General features: G+C 40.8%; 1 protein-coding gene and 1 long non-coding RNA gene across 2 annotated transcripts in view; both read left to right on the top strand.

Moving 5' to 3' along the window:
* tdrd12 (tudor domain containing 12) overlaps positions 1-26,667 on the top strand; it is a 110,388-nt gene that overhangs the window by 67,724 nt on the left and 15,997 nt on the right. The window contains exons 21-29 of the mRNA XM_080187222.1: positions 1,011-1,221; positions 2,929-3,021; positions 8,451-8,623; positions 12,075-12,200; positions 12,341-12,460; positions 14,525-14,666; positions 17,933-18,068; positions 19,299-19,508; positions 26,204-26,252. Of these exons, the coding sequence (XP_080043348.1) occupies positions 1,011-1,221; positions 2,929-3,021; positions 8,451-8,623; positions 12,075-12,200; positions 12,341-12,460; positions 14,525-14,666; positions 17,933-18,068; positions 19,299-19,508; positions 26,204-26,252 (1,260 nt within the window). The remainder of the gene's footprint in view (positions 1-1,010; positions 1,222-2,928; positions 3,022-8,450; positions 8,624-12,074; positions 12,201-12,340; positions 12,461-14,524; positions 14,667-17,932; positions 18,069-19,298; positions 19,509-26,203; positions 26,253-26,667) is intronic.
* LOC145342537 (uncharacterized) lies at positions 23,157-26,202 on the top strand. The gene is made up of 3 exons (XR_013886557.1): positions 23,157-23,236; positions 25,850-25,908; positions 26,063-26,202. It is a non-coding gene; the product is annotated as an uncharacterized LOC145342537 (long non-coding RNA).

Here is a 26,667-nt window from a genome sequence, read left to right as displayed (position 1 = left end):
TGAAAACTAAGTCAAAGAAGATATACGGGTAGAGGGGCTGAATGGTCTACGTCCATTTTTATGTCCCTAAAAACCACCAAAACTTAGAAACTACACTCTTTGAATTGCTGGATATGAGACTGGGATTGAAGGAAAACAAAGTTTGAAGAACTCAATCAGCAAAAAGTAAAATTAAGGGGTTTAAACATGATAAACCATGACTGGAGTAATGTAATGGAAATATCATGAAAGAAAACAGTTACTGGAAACTGTAATTTTGAAAACTGGACATGGAGGAAGTGAAGCTTCTCGGTTTTGTGATTGATAACAACATAGAAATGGAGATAAGCCATTGTCTCTCGTGCCTTATCTGCTGTCTATCAGATCATGAATAAACTGTAACCTAACTCCACTTACGTGCCTTGATACCATATTTACTTGTTACAGTTAACTAAAATCTATTAATTTCAATCTCCACATTCATAACCTTTTAGGAATAGAGTTCCAGATTTCTAATAATTTTGTCTGAAAAAGAGTAAAATAAGAATGCTCTAACGCCTCCAACTTCTCTTTGTCTGTCTTCCTCTTCTGCAACTTTCTGCTTTCATTCACACAACTTACTGTGACTCTGCAAATGTGGACTTAAAATACCTAAAAATGCTGGAAAAACAGCCCAAAAATCAATGTGGATTGGAATTGTGCATCAGATTCAAGACACTAATATCACTAAACAAATTTAAGGAGGTGATAAATGGGTTTTTAATTAGTAGTGGCATGAAGGGTTATGGGAAGTGGACAGGAAGGTGGAGATGAGGCCAAGATGAGATCAGCCATGAACGTATTGAATGGTGGAGCAGGCTCGAGGGTCTGAATTGCCTACTCCTAATTATAATCCTGATCTTGTGTTAAATATAAAGGATTCCTGTTACTGCCTCTCTAAAATGATAAACACATGACTTTAATAGAACTGTTCATTTTCAAGTTCTGAACAAATATTTTATTATCAGTGATGTATTCTGTTATGCTTTAAGGGTGCAATTAATAGCATTGCCACAGAAAGCTGAGAGTGCAGTTCTCTCTAATGCAAGAGTAAAATACATTGACAGTGGTCAAACTGGACAAGTGATGCAGAAACAACTGCTCGAACTACCTGCCGAATTTCAGGTTCTGCCGCCACAGGCTGTTGAATTTATTATATGTAGCGTGAAACCTATTGACAATGAAATGGATTGGAATCCACTGGTAAGGAATAAAAATTTCAATGTTTGAAAAGCTGCTTTGTGACATTTGTATGTCCATAATTTTCAGATGATGTTCCAGTCTTTTTCTGAGTTACTTTGGTACAAATAATGATTTCCAGTTGATAACGGATATTGGCTTACATGGGAACCAGGAAGGAAAGTTAGGTGGAGGCAGCATTTTACTGGGGAAAGGTTTGAGGGAATAGGAAGTGAGTCCCGGGGACAGGATTAGCTCAGAAGACAAGTGGGGTTAGGAGAGAAGCTAAAGAAAGTATGACTTCAAGGCAAGGGCAAGAGAATGTTAGAGCAAGCTTGACTTGGTGGATTAGTGGAAGGGAGGGACTTGGGAGAAGCAACTGATGGGATAGTTTCAATCTTAGTGAAAAAGAGGTACATGAGCTCTTCATGGTTGTTGAAGGTAACAGTGGAGAGTTAGAGAAAAGATTTTAAATGATAGCTCATAGTAGAGAAAAGAAGCCAAGATTATCTTTGCATTTCAGGATGAGCCTGAAATAGTGAGCAGTTTTGAAAAATAAGAGCAGAACCCAGTAGTGCTTTATGTTAACCAGCCAGATCTGGCAATAAATGGCTAAACTTATGTGCCATAACCATTCGTGTCTACATCTATTGAACTTAAATGAAGCAGAAATGGGGTGTGGGAGTGGCCAGAGTAAAAGCAGAGCATAGTTTCTAATGGGGCTGATGGTATCAAAGGTTGCTCTGAAATTGTGGTTGAATTAATCAGTATCTGCAGAAAATTGTGATGAATAGCAAACACTCGACTGGTTGATGGAAATAGCAACTACTTGGAATTGGAAAATGCATAGACATTGTTGAATGTGCATTAGCTGCCTTGTTTAGAGATTGGTGTGTTACATAAAGCAAGTTAAAGGGGAGCAAATTACAAAATGCGAAAGGCAGGAAAACAGTTTTTAATTTTAAACGACAACTAATAGTAGCCAATTGTTATAGTTGCTAATGATCATGGAGAATCATAATATGAATTGGAAGGAGTTCCAAAATATTAAATTTCAAAATATATAGTAATTCATATAAGGAAACTGATAGAATCGATTAGTACATTATTTCACCTCTGAGCATTTAGTCTGAATCCTGCTTGAATGTGCTGAAAGTCTCCCCATAGTGTTTATCTGTAAGGATCTTTAATTGACATGAGTTAGGCAGTTGAAAGCATTCCAAGAGCATACAAGTCCAAAGCATGAAGATGCACATAATTCGGTACCGATTAGCAAGCTCACTGATGGAGATCACTGGGCCGGCTAATGTAGCTGTTGATAATGTCAAGCTCATTTAGTAAAAGTTGTTTTTCCACAATTAAAGGATGTTGGGACTTTGCCACTAATGTGGAAGCTTTGTTCTTCATTTAAAAAGACGTATCTTAATTGCTTGATGTTGATTCTAGTGATAAAAGTGAGCCCTGCTGACCTTTTTCATTGTTTTGAAGTAGTTTAAAAACTTGCTCTTTTCCTATGCATCCCCAAACTTACTTTATAATGCTGTATCTTTTATTCTAGTTTTGGAAATTAAGAAATTAAAGAATTAATCAATTTCAACTGCAAGCATTTTGACCTTCATAATGAATATTTAATTTATTTTCTTAGAATGTAAGCAGTTATTGTGTGAACTAGCCAGTAGCAGAAAATAGTATGATTCTGTTTCTGACTTGAAATTTTCTGATTTGTGACAGGTTTCCAGATATATTAAACAAAAGATCAGCAATAAACTACACATTGCCAAAATTGTCCTTGCTCTTGGTAATACTTTATGGCTGACTGCTGTAGTGAGTATGAGAAATTAAAGACCATTAAATCTCAAAGCTAAATGTACTACTCCAAACAGGTTGGCTGATGGATTTTTTATTTGCTCACTTTAAATGCTTAATGGAAGATATAATTGTACACAACTATAGAATTTGAACAAAATTATTGGAGGTCAACTAGGTGTCTGGAAAAAAATGGATGAGAAGTTTTCATCCTCTGTGACTTGGAAATGAAACTGATGACTTTTAAAAATGCAGCAATGAACAGTGGGAGTTCAATGGAAATGGCTAAAGTTGTTAGTGAGAAGACTGCAGGCACTGCACAGTGTGGAAAGTCATTAAAAGAAAAATAATTTGACTGGAGAAAACTCTCAAATTTAAAGATACAAATACATTTCTTTTAAATCGCATATCGTCTTATTGTGCTTACCCCAATCCAATGCTGGCATCTCCACATCATGCAATTGACAGCTGCTGTTGCCATTGTATGGCACAGTAAAAAGTCTGACAACACCAGGTTTAAGTCCAACCGATTTATTTGATAGTACACTCACTAGCTTTCGGGGTTAGTCCCTTCGTCAGGTGAATGGAGAGTTCTGACCTCAGACAGAGCATATAAAGCAACTACAGTTTACAGATTACTGATTAGAATGCGAATCTTTACACCTAACCTGCTGTTCAAGTCTTAAAGTGGCCGACAATGTGAGTGGAAGGAGCACTGATCACAGGTTAAAGAGACGTGTATTGTCTTCAGACAGTACAGTAAGTGAGGTTTTGCAAACCCAGGCAAGTCACGGGGGGTTACAGATAGTGCGACATGAACCCAAGATCCTTGTTGAGACCATCCTCGTGTGCGGAACTTGGCTATCAGTCTCTGCTCAGCGACTCTGCACTGCCGTGTGTCGTGAAGGCCGCCTTGGAGAATGCTTACCCGAAGGTCAGAGGCTGAATGCCCGTGACCACTGAGATGTTTGCCAACAGGAAGGGAACAGTCTTGCCTGGTGATTGTCGAGCGATGTTCATTCATGCTAGTGAGTGTACTATCAAATAAATCGGTTGGACTTAACATAAGAAATAGGAGCAGGAGTAGGCCATCTAGCCCTTCGAGCCTGCCCCGCCATTCAATAAGATCATGGCTGATCTGTCATGGCTCAGTTCCACATTCCCGCCCTCTCCCCATAACCCTTAATCCCCTTGCCTATCAAAAACCTATCAACCCACGTCTTAAAAATATTTAGCGAGGCAGCCTCCACCACTTCCAACAGGCAGAGAATTCCAGAGATTCACCACCCTTTGAGTGAAGAAGTTCCTCCTCAACTCCGTTCTAAACCGTCCCCCCTTTATCCTGAGGCTGTGCCCTCTAGTCCTACTGTCTTTTCTGAGCGGGAAGAGCATCTCCACCTCTATCCTATCCATCCCATTCAACATCTTATACGTCTCAATGAGATCTCCCCTCAATGTTCTAAACTCTAACGAGTACAAGCCTAGTTTATTCAGCCTCTCCTCATAGTTCAACCCCCTCAACTCCGGAATCAGCCTAGTAAACCTCATCTGCACTCCCTCCAAGGCCAAAATATCCTTGCGTAAGTGCGGCGACCAAAACTGTACACAGTACTCCAGCTGCGGCCTCACCAGTGCCCTATACAGCTGCAGCAAGACCTCCCTACTTTTATATTCAATCCCCCTTGCTATGAAGGCCAGCATCCCATTCGCCTTCCTGACCACCTGCTAGCACCCGCAGGCTGGGTTTTTGCGACTCGTGCACAAGGACCCCGAGGTCCCTCTGCACCGTCGCATGCTGCAGTTTTTCGCCACGTAAGTAATAGTCCTTCCTACCATTATTCCTACCAAAGTGGACAACCTCACATTTGCCAACATTAAATTCCATTTGCCAGTTCCTGGCCATTCGCCCAGCCTATCTAGATCCTTCTGCAGACTCTCCACACCCTCCACACAATTTGCTGTTCCACCAATCTTGGTGTCATCAGCAAATTTTGACACCCTACACTCGGTTCCCTCCTCCAGATCATCTATATAAATGGTAAATAGCTGAGGCCCCAGCACCGACCCCTGGGGTACTCCACTAGTCACCAACTGCCAATCTGAATAGCACCCATTGACCCCCACTCTCTGCCTCCTATTTGACAACCAATCCTCTATCCACGCTAACACCCTACCCCCAACTCCATGTCCCCTGACCTTCTGCAATAACCTCTTGTGAGGCACCTTGTCAAACGCCTTCTGAAAATCAAGATCACATCCACCGGCTCTCCTCTATCCACCGCCCTAGACACATCCTCATAGAACTCCAATAAATTCGTCAGACACGACTTCCCCTGAACGAAACCATGCTGCGTCTGCTCTACCAAACAATTCTCCTCAAGATGCCTCGCTATTTTCTCCTTGATCACGGATTCTAACATTTTTCCTACAACAGACGTTAAACTAACCGGCCTATAATTCCCCGCCTTTTGCCTGCCACCCTTCTTAAACAACGGTGTAACATTAGCCGTTTTCCAATCTTCCGGCACTTCCCTGGAATCCAGCGACGTTTGGAAAATAATCACCAAGGCATCCACTATCACCTCCGCCATTTCCTTCAGAACCCTTGGATGCATTCCATCCGGTCCTGGGGACTTGTCCACAATCAGTCCCTCCAGTCTGTTGAGCACCGCCTCTCTAGTAACAATAATGTCATTCAGGCCCTCCACTCCTACCATCTTTCCATCGCTAACACCCGGCAAATTACTCACGTCCTCCTCCGTGAAGACCGAAACAAAAAAGTTATTCAGAGCCTCAGCCATTTCCCCATCCCCTACCACTAAGTCCTCCCTCTCATCCTCTAAGGGTCCAACGTTCACCCTAGCCAGCCTCTTCCTTTTTATGTATTTATAAAAACTCTTGCTGGTGTTGTCAGACTTTTTACTGTGTTTACCCCAGTCCAACGCTGGCATATCCACATCATGGCCATTGTGTGGAGCATGAGAGTCCCTTTAGAGTCTCACTTAGGTTCAGAACCATACTTTGCATGTAACAGAAATGATTGAGTAACAATGTAGTGTAAACTAAGAAAAACAAGTTTATTGAAAGGAGAAAGCACTGTATATCTTAAAAGAAAGGAAGAAAGACAACTTTACATACTATTATAGATGTATATTATATTACAAACATTAACCCTAAATTGGTTTGTTCAAAAACAGGAATCTAATTTGGTAAAATTTCCTTAATTTTAAAAATCACCAAATGTCCAAATAACCTTACAATTGGTGGACAATTCAGTCAGTCACCTCCTGTTTTTGACCTTTCATCCCATAGTCTCCAAAGGTTGATTATTCCACTTCGGTTACAACACTGAATCCCAGAAGCAGCATTCCTTTAAGCCTAATTTCAGGCTCCAGTCCAGCTTTTTGAGGCCCTGTTCAGACTTCCTCAAAACAGGCCTGTAAACATATGCCCTTGTCAATTCTCACAGGCACTGCAGTTCAGTTTGTTGACATTTTTTTGATAGTGTCGTCTTCTCAATTGCCATCAATCAGATGGTATGTCTATCGATCAAACTTCATTTCCTGAAGACCACACTACAGTTGACTACCTCATGCAAGATCATCCTTTTTTTTTAACTTGTTGTCCAAGGGTCATTGAATGAAGTAAAAGGAAAAAGACCTCTGAATAAAAGAAACAACTTTTATTTTAGTAATCCAGTTTAGGGAAAACAGAAATGTCAGCCAAAAATCAGATGGCTAATATGGAAAACCAAGTCTTTGGAAAATACATCATTACTGTGAAGGGGAGGTCTTGCCTCACTAATTTGATTGAGTTTTTCGAAGAAGTGACGAAGATGATAGTTGAAGGAAAGGCAGTGGATGTTGTATAAATGGACTTCAGTAAAGCCTTTGGCAAGGTACCCTAAGGTAGACTGATACGAAAGTGAAGTCACACAGGATCAGAAGAGAACTGGCAAAATGGATACAGAACTGGCGTGGCCATAGAAGACCGAGGGTAACAGTAAGGTTGTGCTTTTCTGAATGGAAGGCTATGACTAGTGATGTTCCACAGGGATCAGTTCTGGGACCTTTGTTGTTTGTAGTATATATGAATGATTTGGAGGAAGATGTAGCTGATCTAATCAGTAAGTTTGCAGACAACACAGAAATTGGTGGAATTGCAGATAGTGAAGAGGATTGTCAGAGGATACAGAAAGATATATTCTGGTTGGCGACTTGGATGGAGAAATGGCAGATGGAGTTTAATCCGGACAAGTGTGAGATATGGATTTTGGAAGATCCAGTGCATGTAGGAATTATACAATAAATGATAGAACCCTTAGGAGTATTGACAAGCAGAGATACCTGGGCATATATGTCCACTAATCACTGAAAGTGACAATGCAGGTTGATAAGATAGCCAAGAAGGCATATGGCATGCTTGTCTTCATTGGTCGGAGCATTGAGCATAAAAATTGGAAGGTCATGCTGCAGCTGCACAGAACTTTAGTTAGGCCTCATTTGGATTATTGTGTACGATTCTGGTCACCACACCATCAGAAGGATGTGGCTGCTTTGGAGAGAGCACAGAAGAGGTTCATCAGGTTGCCTGGCCCAGAGGGTATTAGCTATGAGGAGAGGTTGGATAAAATCAGTTTATTCTCTCTGGAATGACAGAGGTTGAGGGTAACCTGATAGAGGTTTACAAAATTATGAGTGGCATAGACAGAGTGGGTAGTCAGATGCTCTTTCCTAGGGTAGAAAAGTCAAGTACTAGGGGATATAGGTTTAAGGTGCGTGGGGAAAAGTTTAGAGGAGATATGCGAAGCAAGTCTTACACAGAGGGTGGTGAATGTCTGGAACGCACTGCCCAGGGAAATGGTGGGAGTAGTTATGATAGGGGCATCTAGATAAATATATGAATAGACTGTGAATTGAAGAATATGGACTCTAAGTGCATACGATTTTAGTTTAGGCAGGCATCATGAATGGCGCAGGCTTGGGTGGGGGGGCCAAAGGGCCTGTTCCTGTGTTATACTGTTCTTTGCGCTGATTATCATTGATTAATTAATCAAAGCACAATCACGGTTAGGTTTAGATCAATAATACTTCAATACAAAATAACTAAATATTCAATATAGTCTTAAAATCAAGAACAAGGCAAAAAATAAGTTGCAAAAATTAGTAACCTTAGGCCTCCATTAAGTATATTACACATTGTGAATATTAAAGCATTACTCAAAATATGAATATATTCTGAGGCAGGTTTATATTAAAACATGGGTTTGTCAAACATTCTCATTGTAACAGATCATTTCTATTGTCTTAGCAACTGAAATAAAACGCACTAGATAAAATCTGATCACTTGACAACATGTATCTAAACTAAAATGTGCATTTTTGCAGTCAGCTAGTCTATATTGTACAAATCAAAAATGTTTTTTATGGTTGCTATTTCTTGTTAAGGTACACATGGCTAAATTAGCTGATCTGAAGACCACACTATTGGAATATAATATTCGTTCAGAAATCATGAATTCTGGATTTGGAACAGATAATGCAGGGCACATTGAAAGATTGAAAGATCTCTGTGGGACAGCTGGACTTTGTTCGCCTGATGAGAATTCTCTGCTGAAGCAGTAAGTTGCTGCGACATTAAAAATGACTTTCCAATCAATCTAGTTGCGCTCAATCAGGTGTAACTGTTCAATTTAACATCAAAATCATAATTCTTCATTCAGCCCCTTCTGCATCAGGAATATCAAACTCAACTTGCATAGTGGGATCAACATCCTGGTGCTGAACAAACATTTTTAAACGTGCCAGTGTAAAAATTAGTATACGTTTCACGCATTTTTGGGCTTAAAATTTGTCCAATGTATACCAATTAATGGACACATGATTTTTAGGTGGACCTGGCACACTGCCTGAAATTGGCATTGGACCAATTTAAATATGCAAAGAAGGGTCCTGCATTTGTGTTCTCTTATAAAATGGTGTGGAGAAGCCATGTGCCACATAAGCTCCAATTAGTTTTACCAGTTCTCCAGCAGCCTGAACAGCAGTCCTTGGAAGGTCACTGAGAATTTGTTAGAAAACCCTCTACTCCCTCATTGGACAATGAAGAAGCAGGAGTGCTCCTTTCAACTAGACAGCACCATTTGTGGCCCGTACTCAGCCTGTACCATCCTGTATCTCCTTCATTTCTCGGAACTACAGCTGCTTCCTGAGTACAATGCAAGTCCTCAGTCTCCATACCCATCTTATCCATTTTCCTAGTAGTGAGAGCAATCTTACACAATTCACTCAAAATAAGGAGCCCAGATTCTCTCTTGCTGCTCCTAATCATGACATTGATGCTGAGGCTCGTGTCTCTACAATGTACATAAGAACATAAGAACATAAGAAATAGGAGCAGGAGTAGGCCATCTAGCCCTTCGAGCCTGCCCCGCCATTCAATAAGATCATGGCTGATCTGTTGTGGCTCAGTTCCACTTTCCCGCCCTCTCCCCATAACCCTTAATCCCCTCTCTTATCAAGAACCCATCAACCCGCTTCTTAAAAATATTTAGCGAGGCAGCCTCCACCACTTCAACGGGCAGAGAATTCCAGAGATTCACCACCCTTTGAGTGAAGAAGTTCCTCCTCAACTCCGTTCTAAACCGCCTCCCCTTTATCTTGAGGCTGTGCCCCCTAGTCCTACTGTCTTTTTTGAGCGGGAAGAGTCTCTCCACCTCTATCCTATCCATCCCATTCAACATCTTATACGTCTCAATGAGATCTCCCCTCATTCTTCTAAACTCTAACGAGTACAAGCCTAGTTTATTCAGCCTCTCCTCATAGCTCAATCCCCTCAACTCCGGTATCAGCCTAGTAAACCTCCTCTGCACTCCCTCCAGGGCCAAAATATCCTTGCGCAGGTGCGGCGCCCAAAACTGCACACAGTACTCCAGCTGCGGCCTCACCAATGCCCTATACAGCTGCAGCAAGACCTCCCTACTTTTATATTCAATCCCCCTCGCTATGAAGGCCAGCATCCCATTCGCCTTCCTGACCACCTGCTGCACCTGCAAGCTGGGTTTTTGCGACTCATGCACAAGGACCCCGAGGTCCCTCTGCACCGTCGCCTGCTGCAGTTTTTTGCCACGTAAGTAATAGTTCTTCCTACCAAAGTGGACCACCTCACACTTGCCAACATTAATGTGAACGCCACTACACCAACTAACTGCCCTCCCCAATGCTGACATATTCTGTTTCCCTGACCAAGCCTTGTCCAGTCTGTCTCCTATCCTCCTCCTGTCCTCTCAGTGCTAATTGCAACTGTCAACCTTACTTTGTGACCTTACTCTCTGGTTTCCCATGCCTCACTAAAGTCCTAATCATGCACTCTGCTTGTATGCTGGTAGAGGGAAGGTGATGCTGTGGTAACAGTTTAAAAGATGCATTTCTCAGGACCCTTTTTTTAAAAAAAAATCTGAGAAATTTAATGTCCCACTTTAACTCACTTGACAACATGAAGCATTGTACACATGGATCAGTGATTTGACACCCCTGCTCTACATTTTTCAGAAAGATTGCCCAACTTGCTAGGTTCTGAGGAATTTGGAAGCTGAGCATGCACAATAAACATCTCCAGTCTCCCTATAGAATAGGTTAGATTAATCAGCGTGCTGAATGTGTTTAATCCCTGCAGGTTTTTAATTCTCAGGTTTCTTATGTGTCCAAATGGTTTGCAACAGGTGACTGACCTTCCAAATAGAAAGGAAAACCATTTTTCAGCACAAAATATGAAAGGAAAAACATTTTTAAATCATTTGGTAACCTCATTGACTAACATTATGTTCCCTGGATAGTGTAACAAAATTGGCAGTGCCTAACTTACGCAGCCATTTCTGCTGAACCTGTTTAGCTACTGGCGTCTTCCTGGAACCCTCACATTCCCAACTCTTGTCCCTCCCCGCCCTCCCTGAAAAACAAAATCTGACTCAGCAAGAGACACAAGCCCCCCCATCCCGGGACCGCCCCCCCCCCCCCCCCCCCCCCCCCCCCCCCAAAAAAAAACAACTGTCCAAACACACACACGTGTGCACGCGCACACGCACGCACGTGCGACAAACACCCAAGTTGGCAGTGCCCTCCTCCTCCTAGGTTTACTAGGCTGATACCGGAGTTGAGGGGGTTGAGCTATGAGGAGAGGCTGAATAAACTAGGCTTGTACTCGTTAGAGTTTAGAAGAATGAGGGGAGATCTCATTGAGACGTATAAGATGATGAATGGGATGGATAGGATAGAGGTGGAGAGACTCTTCCTGCTCAAAAAAGACAGTAGGACTAGGGGGCACAGCCTCAAGATAAAGGGGGGGCGGTTTAGAACGGAGTTGAGGAGGAACTTCTTCACTCAAAGGGTGGTGAATCTCTGGAATTCTCTGCCCGTTGAAGTGGTGGAGGCTGCCTCGCTAAATATTTTTAAGAAGCGGGTTGATGGGTTTTTGATAAGAGAGGGGATTAAGGGTTATGGGGAGAGAGCGGGAAAGTGGAACTGAGCCACGACAGATCAGCCATGATCTTATTGAATGGCGGGGCAGGCTCGAAGGGCCAGATGGCCTACTCCTCCTCCTATTTCTTATGTTCTTATGTTCTAACACACACCACCTCAACACCCACCTGCCCCCAACCACCTAAAATGTAACAGAAGCAGACCATCACCCTATTTTTCTTTGTATCCCCCCCCCCTCCCCCCGCCCCTGCACTACTCCTCTTCTGCCACACAGGGATATCCCTCATTCACCCCACATAAGAAAAAACTAACACAAATAATATATAAGAAGAAAAAGGGCTTAGGAGGCAAGAAGACACAAGATGAGGGCAAGGCATTATAGGGAGCAACAAGTATTGGACATGAGCCAAAAGAAAAGTGGCAGAGCATGAAGAAAAGAGGACACATCCCCTCTCTAACTGACGCTAAAAATCTTCCCAATTCAGTTAATAAGAATGTGCTATTTGAAGAATTTTCTTTCATTCTAATCAAGTGATTTCCAATAGTACATCTGTAAAACCACACTTGGTGCAAATTTAACGATTTGTTTTCTAGGCAACTTTATGATAAGAAGTTAAAACAAGCCACTCTCGTGAATGATGGAAACTATCATTCAGTCATAATTTCTGAATTCCATAGTCCAAAGCAATTCCACGTGCAGTTAGTAGCAACACGGGAAGCGTGAGTAAATAATTTTGTATTGGTACAGATCAGAATTTGTAAAAGTGGTTTTCATCTTATCCCATGCGCACACACCTCAAATGAAATTGAGCAAATGGCTAAAGATTACTAAGCTAAAGGTTATTTTTCTCTTCCACCAGACTCTGCACATTAGAGAATGAAATTAACCAAAAAGTGAAGGAAAGGGATGCTTTTGTTTCTGGCAGTTACATACCAGCTGTTGGTGACTTGTGCTTGGCATTCTGTGAAACAACAAAGAGGTAACTATCAGATGTCCTGATCAAAAATCTTGCACTGCAGCTTTTTGTTGTGTGTCTTGCCAAGCAAGTGAATGGGCTTAGCACTTGTTTTCTTCTTCAATCATTATAGAGCACAACATAAAGCTAATATTCATGATAAAGATAGCATTACCTAACCAAGCAGGAATGTCACAGGGGTGCAACTTAGGCCATGTGGTTAGTCTTTTGGATTTTATATGAAAATCTGAAACTTTAACAAAAAAACTTGTATGGATTTTACTGATTAATTTGAAATTCATGTCAATTAAATATTTTGAGAAGATAAAATTGTTACTGTTTTGAAGAACATTCAAAATCTCTGACATGTGGGGAAAAAACAAACCTGGCTCTTAGCTATTTGTGCATTGCCCCATTCACCGTCAATCATTCTTTTATGCTGGGAAGAGAAATTGGAAAAAGTTCCAGATGTGAGTTTGAACTCAGTTGAAGAAGGGTAAAGAAAACTGCTTGCAAGGCCTTGGAACTACAAGCTACATCAGTGTTTCTCCATGAGGGGCTTTATCTGCTGACAGTGACTGCCTCGCGGCACAGGTCATCTGCTACAGAAATCCATATGTGACACAGGGGACTGAGTTGATTGAATTCCTTGATGGCTTGCATGGATGCACTTCAGCATTTCTCCTCTCAACCTGGGGATGAGTACTCTTAATTCCTCTTATAAGGTGCCATCTACGCCTGAGAGTTAATCACAGTACACCCAGTATGTTCTTGTGACAACAGATGTGTCCTTGATTCTCTCTGACTACCCTTTCACTGCTGCTTGTTGTAGTGCTTGTAGAGTGGTATCCTATTAGGTAGTTTGCTTCATTTGAACTGGGCCCTTCGTCAGATTTAATGCTTCTGCTGGGCCAGTATCATGTCTCGCTGCTGCTTTGCATTGAATCTGGAAGATTTTATGTTCTGTCATAGACTTCTCACCATTCTTCATTGGAGCGGCTGTTGACAGCGTATCTGCAATGTACATCTATTTTCCTGGTTTGTATGTCACATCCGGATTACATCTATGTAAACATAATTGCATTATTTACGGACACTTTGGAGCAGATAGTAACTGTTTACCAAAAATGTTTTGAAGGGGCTTGTAATTGGATTCCATTGTCGTTTTGTTTTTCTTGGGCAGCTACTAATGAAAATGCTCAGAAGCAAAAACAATAATAGCCTGGTACTCTTTCTCAATCCAAGCATAGCGCTGTCACATTTGTGTTAGTGCCCTGGACACAAATGTGACTAGTTGTCCTTGCTGCATCTGAATTGCTCCCAGACCGGTCTCGCTGACATTGCCCTGCAAGCCAATTTCACCATTGACATGGTACTGCAGCACTGGCATTGTCATCACTAGTTGTTGATTCTAGTGAACGATGCTGCTCTTTCTGTTCTACAGAAAGCCTCTCATGGTAGAGGTCACCTGACTACAAAAAAAACATATGTATACTAATTGCACTTCAAAACCCAAAGGTCCTCCTTTTCGTAACAAACAAAAAATTCAAGGAAGAACTGTTGGCTTGCTATCCAAATCAAATCTGCTGAAAACAGTACACAGGGCCAGAAGGGACCCAGCAAAGGAGGTTTTATCATTTTTTTGGTTTCCTTATAGAGCAAATGAAAAATCTAAACCTCAGAAGATAGTTCTGAATCTCAGCTTCCCTGAACTTCCTTTCCTCTCCCCCTCTCGTGATTGTAATTCCAAACCACGTACTTGCCTTGTGTTGTTAGATTCCCCTATGACCAGTAGTGATAGGCTGCATCTGTCAGCTTTTATTGGCTACACAGCTACTTCCCAATTGAGTATCTCGCAGGAAATCAGCTTGTTGCTGTCAGTTGTGGACAGGCTACTGCATTAAGTTTACCAATTGGACTGAATGTTGATATGGACTTCAAAACTAGATGTTTTTTCGTGTAAAAACAATGTGTTGAAAGGGCACAGATACTGAAGTGAAAGATTTTGCTGTTGGTTATGGATTGGCAGTGTCTTGAACTTTTTCTTCACTTGGAAAACTAATGGTCAAATTTTTCTTAAAATTCCAGATGGCATAGAGTGAAGGTCTTGACAGTTCTCTATTCCAAAAAGAATTATATGGTGTTCTTTGTGGATTTTGGGACATGCAGCTGTGTTTCTTTGAACAACGTTCAACCTCTGGTAGAAGATGCTCTTCAGCTTCCTTTTCAGGTCAGTTTTAATTGTTAATGAAACCATATTTAATATTGGAAAGGATTGTTTCTTTTATAATCTACAGCTAAACATGAGATTAAAGAAAGAAAATGGTACTTTCAAATTAACTGTTTTTAAGTTCTCTGGAATATTAATTTCCAGCCTTGTGGCTACGCAACCACGTCTAAGTAATGGCTATTAAATCATTCTCATTTATCCCTCTTTGTGGCATTTTTTCATGTGTCTTATTGCAAATATTTTGTGCATTCAGTTGGTATTTAATTTTAATGTTTTACCAATTTTCCCTGATTTGACCTTATTCACTGATGCACCATTACCATTAAACACTCTTCCTCCTGTTACACATTTTTTTTACCAATATTGATACACTGACTTTTCTCTTCAGATTTATAAATTTCCCCTCATTTAATAATCCAGAAATTACCTTTTAAAGTTATGTTTATTAAAGCTTCTCAGCACAATCTGATTGCGAGTGCTATCTGTGTTGCTGGTTCATACATGGACTATAACAGCTTTTCACTCAAAGGTTCTTCTGCAGCTGGGAAGAGATGTCTTCAACCCTGGCAACGGACAGATAGCACAGTCTTTGGAACTCCTGGTCACAGTTGCAGAGAACAGTATCTAACCCCTGACTATATTGTACCATACTGCTGCCAGAATCCTATTTCCTTCCCTATTTGAATAGCTTCCTACCATAATGCTGTGATCAGTTGTTCGTGCTCTCTGCAGACTTTGCCCTTATCCACTGAGGATACAGGCAGCAGATAAAGACACTGGTCAAGGCTGTTCTCACACTGCACCTGGGGCAACTTGACTGTTCACAGTCCCAAACTACACCTGTGCCATTACCTAAGGGATGTGATGACTTCCTGAACCAAAGTGTCTAGGTAACTTCTCCCTGATGCCCCACCAATGTCAGCAACTCAGACTCCAGCTCAACAAATCTCAGCTGAAGTTCCTCAAGATGCAGCTACTTACTCTGGATGTGATTGACCAGGTTTGCAAAATTATCTGGGTGCTCTGTCTCTCACAGCACATCACCTACATTATATTCCCTATCTAAACTTATTTGAATTAAAGTTTCTGTATTTAATCACTTTATGCATTCTCTATATGGTCTGAACCATTAGATAAATTAAATTTAAATATTTACCTGCTACCATTGCTGCCCATTTTTATGTGACATTGATTTTTTTTCTGCCTTACCAGTCAATTTTCTTAGAACCTAGATTTATTTGTTCACGAAGAGCAATGCTCTTAGTACTTAGGTAAATGATTAGATAAGCACTTAACAGCAAGTGCTGAAGAATCCGAGCTCTTATCTTGAATTAACTGTATTGTTGAAGTTCCTTCTTCGTTATAAGAACATAAGAAATAGGAGCAGGAGTAGGCCATCTAGCCCCTCAAGCCTGCCCGCCATTGAGTAAGATCATGGCTGATCTGTCGTGTCTCAGTTCCACATTCCCACCCTCTCCCCGTAACCCTTAATCCCCTTGCCTATCAAAAACCTATCAACCCGCGTCTTAAAAATATTTAGCGAGGCAGCCTCCACCACTTCAACGGGCAGAGAATTCCAGAGATTCACCACCCTTTGAGTGAAGAAGTTCCTCCTCAACTCCGTTCTAAACCGTCCCCCCTTTATCTTGAGGCTGTGCCCTCTAGTCCTACTGTCCTTTCTGAGCGGGAAGAGCCTCTCCACCTCTATCCTATCCATCCCATTCATCATCTTGTATGTCTCAATGAGATCTCCCCTCATTCTTCTAAACTCTAACGAGTGCAAGCCTAGTTTATTCAGCCTCTCCTCATAGTTCAACCCCCTCAACTCCGGTATCAGCCTAGTAAACCTCCTCTGCACTCCTTCCAAGGCCAAAATATCCTTGCGTAAGTGCGGAGACCAAAACTGCACACACTACTCCAGCTGCGGCCTCACTAGTGCCCTATACAGCTGCAGCTAGACCTCCCTACTTTTATATTCAATCCCCCTTGCTACGAAGGCCAGCATCCCATTCATGATTCTTCAGGCGTGATTCTAGAAAATCATGAATGACTGAATAGTGCAGGAATTTTTATTCCTAACTTGCCTGACAGAATTGCTTCTCTTTTTACTCATTGAGGGATGTCACGTCGCAGGCTGGGGTGGCATTTATTGTCCGTCCCTAACTGGCCTTTGGATTGAGTTATTTGTCAGGCCATTTGAGAGTCAACCATTTTGCTGTGGGCCTGGAATCACATGCAGCCCAGACCAAATAAGGATGACAGATTTCCTTCCCTAAAGGACATTAATGAACCAGATGGATTTTTACAACAATGCTTTCATGGTCATTGTTAGGCTTTTAATTGCAGACTCTTTTTTTCAATTAAATTCAAATTTAACCATCTGCCATGGTGGAATTCGAACTTGGGAATTATTCTGAATCTCTGGATTATTAGTTCAGTGACAATACCACTGTGCCACTGCCTCTCCAATTCCAAATCTAATATTTCCCTATCTCAACAGTATTTTTCATGCTCATCCTTGCCCCTCAGTTTGACAATTCTATTACTCTCCTGACTTTTTTGTAATTTAACTTGCACCATCTGTATGCTTATCCAAACATTTGCTGTTCATAAGCTCCTCACTCACACTAGTAAGTCCTGTTCACCCATCACCTCTATGCACATGGATTCTACATCTTGCAATCCAGGAACACCTTGTTTTTAAATTCTCATACTTCTTTACAACTCCTACCACAGCACTACCGCTATAACCTTCTCCAACCCTACAGTCTACCAAGATCTCTGCATTTGTCCCAGTTCTGGCCGCTTCCATACTCTGATTTTCTTTGCAATATCATTGGCAATTATGTCTTCAGCTATCTTGGCTCTGAGCTTTGGAATTTCCTGTCTACCTCTCTCATCTCTTTAAGATGCTTCTTAAAACTACCTTCTTAACCAGACTCTTTGCCCAAATAGTGTTGCACTATGTGTTATATTTTGTTCAATAATTGTTCCTGTCGAGCACTTTGGTCCAAAAGAAATGCATGCCATATCGGCAAGTTTTATATAGAGTCACAGTCATTTTTGACACAGAAGGATGCCATGAAGTCTAGCCTAGCAAATTTATTTCCAATGCAGATAATTGTCCTAAACAACAAGTTATTTTAACATGTTCACCTATTAGAAATACAAATCCTGAAGTTATGTTGCTTAACTGTGACCACCTAACTTTACACATGATCATGATTGTAGATTAATATAGCTGTGTGATTATCTTGGTGTTGCAGGCCATCTGCTGTTCACTATTTGATGTGGAGCCTGTGGAAAGAAACTGGAACCTAGAGATTAAAGAATTGGAATGGGCTACTTTTTGGGGCAAGGAGCTCCAAGTTAAAGTTATTGAACAGAATAGAAATGATACAAGTGAGTTGATATTGAATTGATAATACCTGAAAATATACAAAATTATATCTGGGCAAATGAGTTTCCTGGAATTAAATTGAGTTTTTAAACACATTTACGAACAAAATTTGAAGTCTGCGTTGGGAAGTACACTTCAGTCATTTTTTTTTAACCTGTATAGCTCAAATGATGACTGTCCATTAACAATAAAACTTCTGGTGAAATTTCAGATTTGTTAATAGTAATCTTTAGAATTAAAACTTTTTTAATTCTAATTTTCTTCTTTATGAATATATGAAATAGAAGCAGAAGTAGATCATTTGGCCCCTCAAGCCCGCTCCACCATTTGATATGATTATGACGGATCTGTTTTGTGTTTCGAATTCCATGCCTCCAAGAGCCTTTGATTCCCTTGCCTAACAAAACTCTTTCTACCTCAATAACCCCACCTCTACTGCCTTTTGAGACGAAGTCAACGACCCTCTAAGAGAAAAATGTTCTCATCTCTGTCTTAAAAGGGCAACCATTAATTTTAAAACAGTGCCCTCTAGTTCTGGATGCCCACAAGAGGAAACAACCTTTCTACACCCACATGTCAACACCATTCAAGATCTTTAATACTTCAATCAAGTCACCCATCACTCTTCAGAATGGTATTTCCTGTTAATTACATTTTTTTTAAAGCACAGCAACAGGGCATTTGACCCAACAGGTCTGTGTTGTGTTTATCCTCCCTTCTTTATCTAACTCCATCACCATATACTTTGATTATCTTCTCATCACATGCTTTTCTGACACCTTAACTCTACCCATGTTGTTCACAATAACTACTCCCTTGTGATGCCACATTCATTATTGACTTCCTTTATTATGTTGCAGTTCTACCCTTTGCACCTTCAAATCTGGTGCCAAACACACGTTTTGAAATTTATATTTCCAAATCCCGAGTCCAAATCGTTTATATAAACGGTGAACAGCAGTAGTCCCAGCACTAATCCTACAGGTGACCATATTCCACAGTCTGAGTAAATACCTTCAAACCTTACTGCTTATTTTCTTTTATGTAACTGGCTTGCTATCCATTGTAATACTATGAAGTTATTATGTGGCACCTTAAGGTCTTTTGAAAATCCAAACATTAGTAGACAAATACTTGTATGAAATTTTCCTGTTCACTTTTAGCACATGTTTATCAATTTAATATTTTAAAATCTTTCCTTGTATTTTGAAAAGCTTTCTTTTTCTTTGCAGCTGATGATGTCTGCTACCACGTTGTTGTACGAGATCCCTCTGCTACTGGCTCTTTAAAACTATCAGAGTGTATTATACCTAAAGGACAGGGTGGAGGGCCACCTGCAATTTTAGACCAATTATTTCCAGAAGAAGCAGTAATGAATAGTCAAACCGGCTCCAAGTCATGCGTCTGTTCTTCTGTTTGTGCACTTTTAGGAGATCAAAATTGTAAGTAATGTTTACCTGATTACAAAGTTAATAAACTGTTCTGATAGTTTATTTGAACATTTTTAGCTTAAATGTTAGCCAAAATTCAGTCGCCTAAAATATGGTATCTGATCATAAACAGTGATATGAATCTGAAAACAGTAGCAATTTTAAGAGGCTCTTAAACATAGAAACTAGCAGCAGGAGTAGGCCATTTGACCCTTCAAGCTTGGTCCATCATTCATTTTGATCATTGCTGATCATCAAATTCAATATCCTGATTCCCCCCCGCCCTCCCCGATCCCTTTTAGCACCAAGAATGATATTTAATTTCTTCTTGAAATCAGGCCATGTTTTAGCCTCAACTACATTCTGTGGTAGTGAATTTCACACATTCACCACTCTGGGTGAAGACATTTCCCCATGCCTCAGTTCTAAAAGATTTACCCCTTATCCTCAAACTATGACCCCTAGTTCTGATCTCCCCCACCAATGGGAACACGTTTTCTGAATCTATCCTGTTTAACCCTATTAGAATTTTATAAGTTTCTATCTGATCCCCTCTCACTTTTCTGGATTCCAATGAATAAAATCCTAACTGACTTGGTCTTTCCTCATATGACAGGCCTGCCATCTCAGCAACCTGGTAAACCTTGGCTGTACTCTCTCGACAGTAGGGATATCCTTCTTCAGATAAGGGAAACCAAAACTGCACACAGGTGTGCACGCAACTGCACCAATGCCCTATAGAATTGCAATAAAACATCCCTATCCCTATGCTCGAATCCTTTCGCTATGAAGGCCAACATACCATTTGCCTTCTTTAAGGCTATTGTATCTGTGTGCTTATTTTCAGTGATGCATGAGGACTCCAAGGTCTCGTTGAGTATCCACCTCTCTCAATTTACATCCATTCAAGTAATAATTTGTCTTCCTATTATTGCTACCACTGTGGATAACCTCACATATATCCACGTTATACTGCATCTGCATGCAGATGCCCACACACTTGGCCTATCCAAATCATGCTGAAACATCTCTGCATCCTTCTCACAGCTCACCCTTCCACCCAACTTTGTAATCATCTGCAGATTTGGAGATAATACGTTAAGTTCCTGCTTCCAAATCATTAATATATAATGTGAACAGATGGGGTCTTAGCACAGATCCCTGCTGAACCCTACTGGACACTGACTGCCAATCAGAAAAAAACCTGTTTATGACAATTCTTTGCTTCTTATCTGCTAACCAGCTTTCTATCCATCTCCATACATTACCTGCAATCCCACATGCTTTAACTTTACATAGTAATCTGTTATGTGAGACCTTGTCAAAAGCCTTCTGAAAGTCAAAATAAACCACATCCACTGGTTCTCCTTGGTCAACTCTACTAGTTACAACCTCAAAAAATTCCAATGCATTTGTGAAGCGTGATTTTCCTTTTGTAAATACATGTGGACTTTGATTATACCACTGCCTTCCAACTGCAGAGTTATGAAATCCTTGAACAGCCATTTGGTGAGAAGATCGACATTGTCTTCGCTGCAGCTTATCGGGAGCTGAAACCATCATGCATACTTTTGTTTCCTGTAGGCCTGACTATTCTTATGTTATCCTGACTGCTCTCCCTTCCACCTTCTAAATTTGAGCTGTTCCAAATCTGAGCTGACCAAACAGCACAGTGGTTAGCACTGCTGCCTCTCAGCGCCAGGGACCTAGGTTCAATTCCGGCCTCGGGTCACTGTCTGTGTGGAGTTTGCACTTTCTCCCTGTGTCTGCATGGGTTTCCTCGGGTGCTCTGGTTTCTTCCCACAGTCTTAAAATGTGTGGGTTAGGTTGATTGGCCGTGCTAAATTGACCCAGGTGTCAGGAGGTTAGAATGGTACATGCATGGGGTTACGGGGATAGGGCCACGGCGGGATTGTTGTCAGTGCAGACTCGATGGGTTGAATGACCTCCTTCTACCTTATTGGGATTCTATGATTCTACACCTTGTTAGCCCATCATGCCTGTGCTTGCTGACCAAAATTTGCCAACCTCTATTTTCAAAAGCTTCACCCACAATTTTCATGCTCCACCATTATCAGCTGCTTTCACCCAAAGCTCTAGGATTTTCTCCCTGAACCTCTTACCACTTTTAAGATGTTTTTTAAAATTTATCTTTGACCAAACTTTTGGTCGTTTATCACATCATCTCCACATGTTTTGTGTTGAATTCTGCCGATAGTCCTCATATGGAGCTCATTTCATGGTCTACTACATTAAAAGAGCTACAAAAATGCAAGAATTATATATTCTATTTTTGAGCTCTGAATAATCTAAGTCTGTGCAAAGACATTTTTTTAAATTTCTAAATAAGCAAGAGGTTGTATTTGTACTACTTTACAATATCTCCTGTTGCATTGCTCAGTGTGCTGCTGTTTAGAAATTAGGAACAGGAATAGGCCATTCACCACCTTGAACCTGTGTTGTTATTCAGTTGGATCATAGCTGATCTGAATCTTAATTCTAGCTTGCCACTTCATTTTGTAACCCTTAAGTACCTTGGCTATCAGCAGTCAGTCCAGCTTTGGTTTGACACTTCCAGTTTAGTTTGTCTCAGCAGTTTTTTGAGGAGGGAGAGCTCCGGCTTCCCACTACCCTTGTGTGAAGTAGTCCTTCCTAACCACAGCTCATCTTTAATTTTTCAGATTACTCCCACTTGTTCTGATTCTCCCAACAGTTTTTTAAATCAACTTAAGCAATCCGTGGAAACACTGCTTAATCTTACACACCTGAGGCAATGTAAACCTAGTCAATGCAATCTAGCCTGATAAATTAACTATTTTAGCCCCAGCTTTATTCTGGTGAATCTGTGTTGCACTCCTCGGGCCAATATCTCCTTCCTAAGATGTACTACTCCAAGCTGAGTTCAGTTCTCTAAACATCTAACCAGAGCTTTATTGAACTGCACTGTCACTTTCACCCTTTTGTATGCCAGACCCCTTGAGATACAGGCCAACACTCCATTAGCTTTTTTAAATTACCTTTTCTCTTTGCCCTCCAGCCTTTAGTGAATTTTATTAGACTGCAGCACTTTTAGGAGGGTTGTGTGACAGGTGGCAGTTTCAGATGGAGATAGATCAGATTTTTGTTTTAGTCTGAGTTTCTAATATGGCAGTTCTATTAATTCTGAATAATATTTATTTATTATGTTACAAGTAGGCTTCCATTAACACTGCAATGAAGCTACTGTGAAAATCCCCTAGTCACCATACTCCATTGCCTGTACGGGTATGCTGAGAGTGCATTTATCATGGCCATTGCACTTAACCAGCATGTCTTTCAGACTGTTGGAGGAAAGTGGAGGAAACCCACACAGACATAGGGAGAATGTGCAAACTCTGTACAGTGACCCAAGCCAGGAATCAAACTCGTATTCCTGGCGCTGGTGAGGCAGCAGTGCTAACTGTTGTGAAACTACTGTGCCACCTTTTGTGAAATGATGTAAATGCATCACCTTGCTCCAATATAATCTCACAAAATAGCCTAGTCTAATCATGTTTAAAATGGTTTACCTTTTGTTTTAAAGCATCTTCATTAAGCACCACAACAATGGAGGAACTCAAAAACATGGTGCTGCGGTATCCTGCAGACACTGCATCAGAAAGTTTACCCTTCCTGTGCAGATTGCTAAAGTTCCTCTCTATTCCAAAAGAACAAGCTGATGTAATAGTTGCAATGACTCATTTGGCCAAGACGCAAGTAAGGTAAGATTATTTTAAATACTAGTCAACCTTCTTTGACGGCTCCAGATGTTCTACAGAAAAATTGAACAGTTTTTTTTTCAGTTTATTTAAACCCATGTTTTGGACACTAGGTATTTTCGTTGTGGAGAAAAATCATTGTGGAGAAAGAAAAACATGGAAAATATTCTGAGTAATTTACAGGAATTGGGCCTGGATTTTATGCTTTGGGTCAAGACCCCAGGGTCATGGTCAAATTGGGGACCCAACAGTTGGGTTCAGTCCCCAACAGTGATTTTGTCATGATCAGATAATTAATGGATAAGGTCAACAGGGCTTGGGAAATAAAAATGCTGGCCAAACCAGCGGCACCCACGTCCCATGAAAGAATAACAAAAAAGTCAGAAGATGCACTTGTGTTCAATTTAAGAAGAGCAGGCTCAGAAAGCTGGAGCGCCAATAAAAGACTCTTTATCGCAGAGGGAGCTGCATGCAGGGAGAGAGGATGACCTGTTGAGGTGCACTGTCAGCACATTTAAAACACATGAACCAAAAAAAATAGCCATGCCTACCAGGCTAGCACAGTGGAGGGAAAACTCATCATGCAGGATGACCTGCATCTGTTGCCAGGTAGGGGAAGGGGTTGTGTGGCGAGGGTTCCTCAGATGCATCCAGAAACACTGGCCCTCTCCGATTCTGCTGACAGGAGGTTGCCACTAGGCATTTTGGAATTAGATGCCTGCCCGTGTTCATTCATGTCCCCTGTTTGGGTAAAATTCTGCTTCTGGTGGCTAGATCATGTAATTAAAGGATAATGTACTAGCATTAGAAAAGATACTTATTCCCAAGCTTGTTACCATGTAGATGATATGGGCAACATATACAGTGGAATACTTGAGTATGTATTCTTACTATTGAGTTCTCAATTAAATGTGCACCACATGTGCTAAATTATTACACAGATTATGTTGTATGGCATTACCACCATGCTAAATGGGATAATTTTGAATAGATCTAGCAACTCTAAGCTGAGTATCCATGAGATCCTGTGTGCCATCAACAACAGCAGAATTGCATACAACCAAAGTCTGTAATCTCCTGGGCTGGCATATCCCCCACTCTACCATTACTATCAAGCTCGAGGATCAACCCAGGTTCAATGAAGAATGCAGGAGCAGCACCAGGGGTACCTAAAATAAGATGCACTCTGGTGAAGCTATAACACAGGACTACTTGCATGCCAAACAAAATAAGCAGCATGCAACAGACTGAACTAAGGGATCCCACAACCAACAGAGTGAGCCCAAGCTCTACAGTTCTGCCACAGGTGATGAGTAATTAACTGGAGGAGTCAACTCCACAAATACCCCATCTCAGTGATGGGGAAGACCAGCATGTCAGTGCAAAAAACAAGCCTGAAGCACTTGCGACCATCTTCACCCAGAATTGACAAGTGCATAATCCATCCCATCCTCATCCTGAGGTTCCCAACATCACAGATATCAGTCTTCAACTAATTTGATTCACTCCACATGGTACTAAGAAACAGCTGAAGACACTGGATGCTTCAAAGGACCCTGATGAGGTTTCAGCAATAGTACTGAAGATTTCTACTCCAGAACTAGTTGTACCCTTAGCCAAGCTGTTCCTGTAGAGCTTATAACACTGACATCTACCTGGCATTGTGGGAAAACTGCCCAGCTATGATGTGTCCACGAAAAGCAGGACAAATCATCTCGATCATCAGCAAAATGGTCACAGGTATCGTCAACAGCGCCATCAGGCAGCACTTAGTGAGCAGACACCTCCTCATAGATGCTCAGTTTGTAATCCATCAGAACTGCCACTAGGCGTGGTTTTCTTCCTTTGCACTTGCTCAATCTGGAGATTTGAAATGTCATGTTCTGAAAGCAGCTGCCTCATTATGGATGTATCCAAATTAAGCTAAGAACTATTATTATCAAGTTAATTGGAAAGAACATTTGAACTTTGCATTTTACTTTTAAGGACTTTCTGTATCCACCCAAGACAAAAATAAACACACTCGACATAGAGATTAGTTAAAGAGCAGAATTGGGAGAGGTCTGTGCAGATTATCCACCATTTCTCTTTTCTGAGGTATGGCAGTAGCTAGAATCAGTACAGAGACAGAGAAAAGGAAATCCAAAATGGACTTATCACATTGTATCATCATTGAAAAAAAATTAGAAAGCGTCTCCTGGGTGCTTCGTCGGTAACAGTTCTGCAATTCAATTTTGATTGCAATCACGACAGCAGCACTATTGCAACAAATGATCTGTATACCTAAGATCTGGGGAGGAAGGATCCAGGTATGCTTTCCAATCTAATCCTGAACACTATTGCTGAAAGAGTACACCTTGACCTTTGGGTCAGACCAGACAAGGTTTAGCTGTGATAACCCCTGACCACTGCAGCCAAAAAGCTTGACAACTTTTGCTGCCTAAACCTATATGACAAAGACCTATCAGAGAGAGTGAGCAGCTTACAACCTTAAGGAAGATATATGTTCAAACATACTGCCTCAATTCTGAATTTTTAATTGAAAAATATAATTGTTTCACAGGGTATGAACATCACTGGCTAGGCCAGTATTTATTATCCATCTTTTTATTGCAGAAATCTGGATGAAATCAAAAATGAGAGAGGAATTTATGTGCTTGTGGACCTACTTCAGGGTAAGAAATCCATCCCAACTTTCAGCATTAATAAAGATTTCCGACCATCTAAATCTCAAAGTCTTGTTCAATATGCTATATGCTTATGCTATAATTTAAATTGTCAAAACTAATGGAAACATTTTTCACTGCTCTGAAATCTCTCTGATTTTAGTAACCAATGCAGAACTACAAGAAAGCATATGCATTGCACTTGGAATTCTAAGTGAAAACAGTGACCTGTGTACAGCTATTATTGATGCCAATGCGCTGAAGTACCTTTGCCACTTACTGAAAAAGCCAGTTGAAAATAATCTTTGGGAAGCTATTATTGGAGCTTTAGCTGCACTTCTTTCTTCCAGCAGGTATAAAAGAATGATTTAAATGGTATTTTCCTTATAGAATCATAACACTCTGAGAAGAAAGTTCACTAAAGTCTTGCATGTAAAAGGTTGGTGTTCAGATTTGAAGACAGCAACCCATGAATTACAAAGCTTGCCTGCCTATTGCAAAAAAAATGTGAAATTTAAGCAGATGGGTCTGCTGTAACTAGTCAAAAATTAGTTTTCCTTGTACAAATTATAAACTTGTATATCCTGACAGTCTCTCCCCTTATCTATCCTCTCTGCATCCCACCTAATCTTCCTTTTTTTTTTCTTATCTCTGTTTCCTTATCTCTCTTCCCATTATCTTCCTCCTTCCTTGGTCCAGTTACCCTTTTCCCTCCTTCCACATTCTTCTGTTAATGAGAAGTAAAAGGATAAATATGAGTATGTTGTA

This window comes from Carcharhinus amblyrhynchos, chromosome 4 (assembly GCF_965287045.1).
Source record: "Carcharhinus amblyrhynchos chromosome 4, sCarAmb.v2.hapA, whole genome shotgun sequence".
In the NCBI taxonomy this organism is placed as follows: Eukaryota; Metazoa; Chordata; class Chondrichthyes; order Carcharhiniformes; family Carcharhinidae; genus Carcharhinus; species Carcharhinus amblyrhynchos.
The sequence above is the reverse complement of the archived record's forward strand: the minus strand, read 5'-3'. Positions and strand labels throughout refer to the sequence as shown.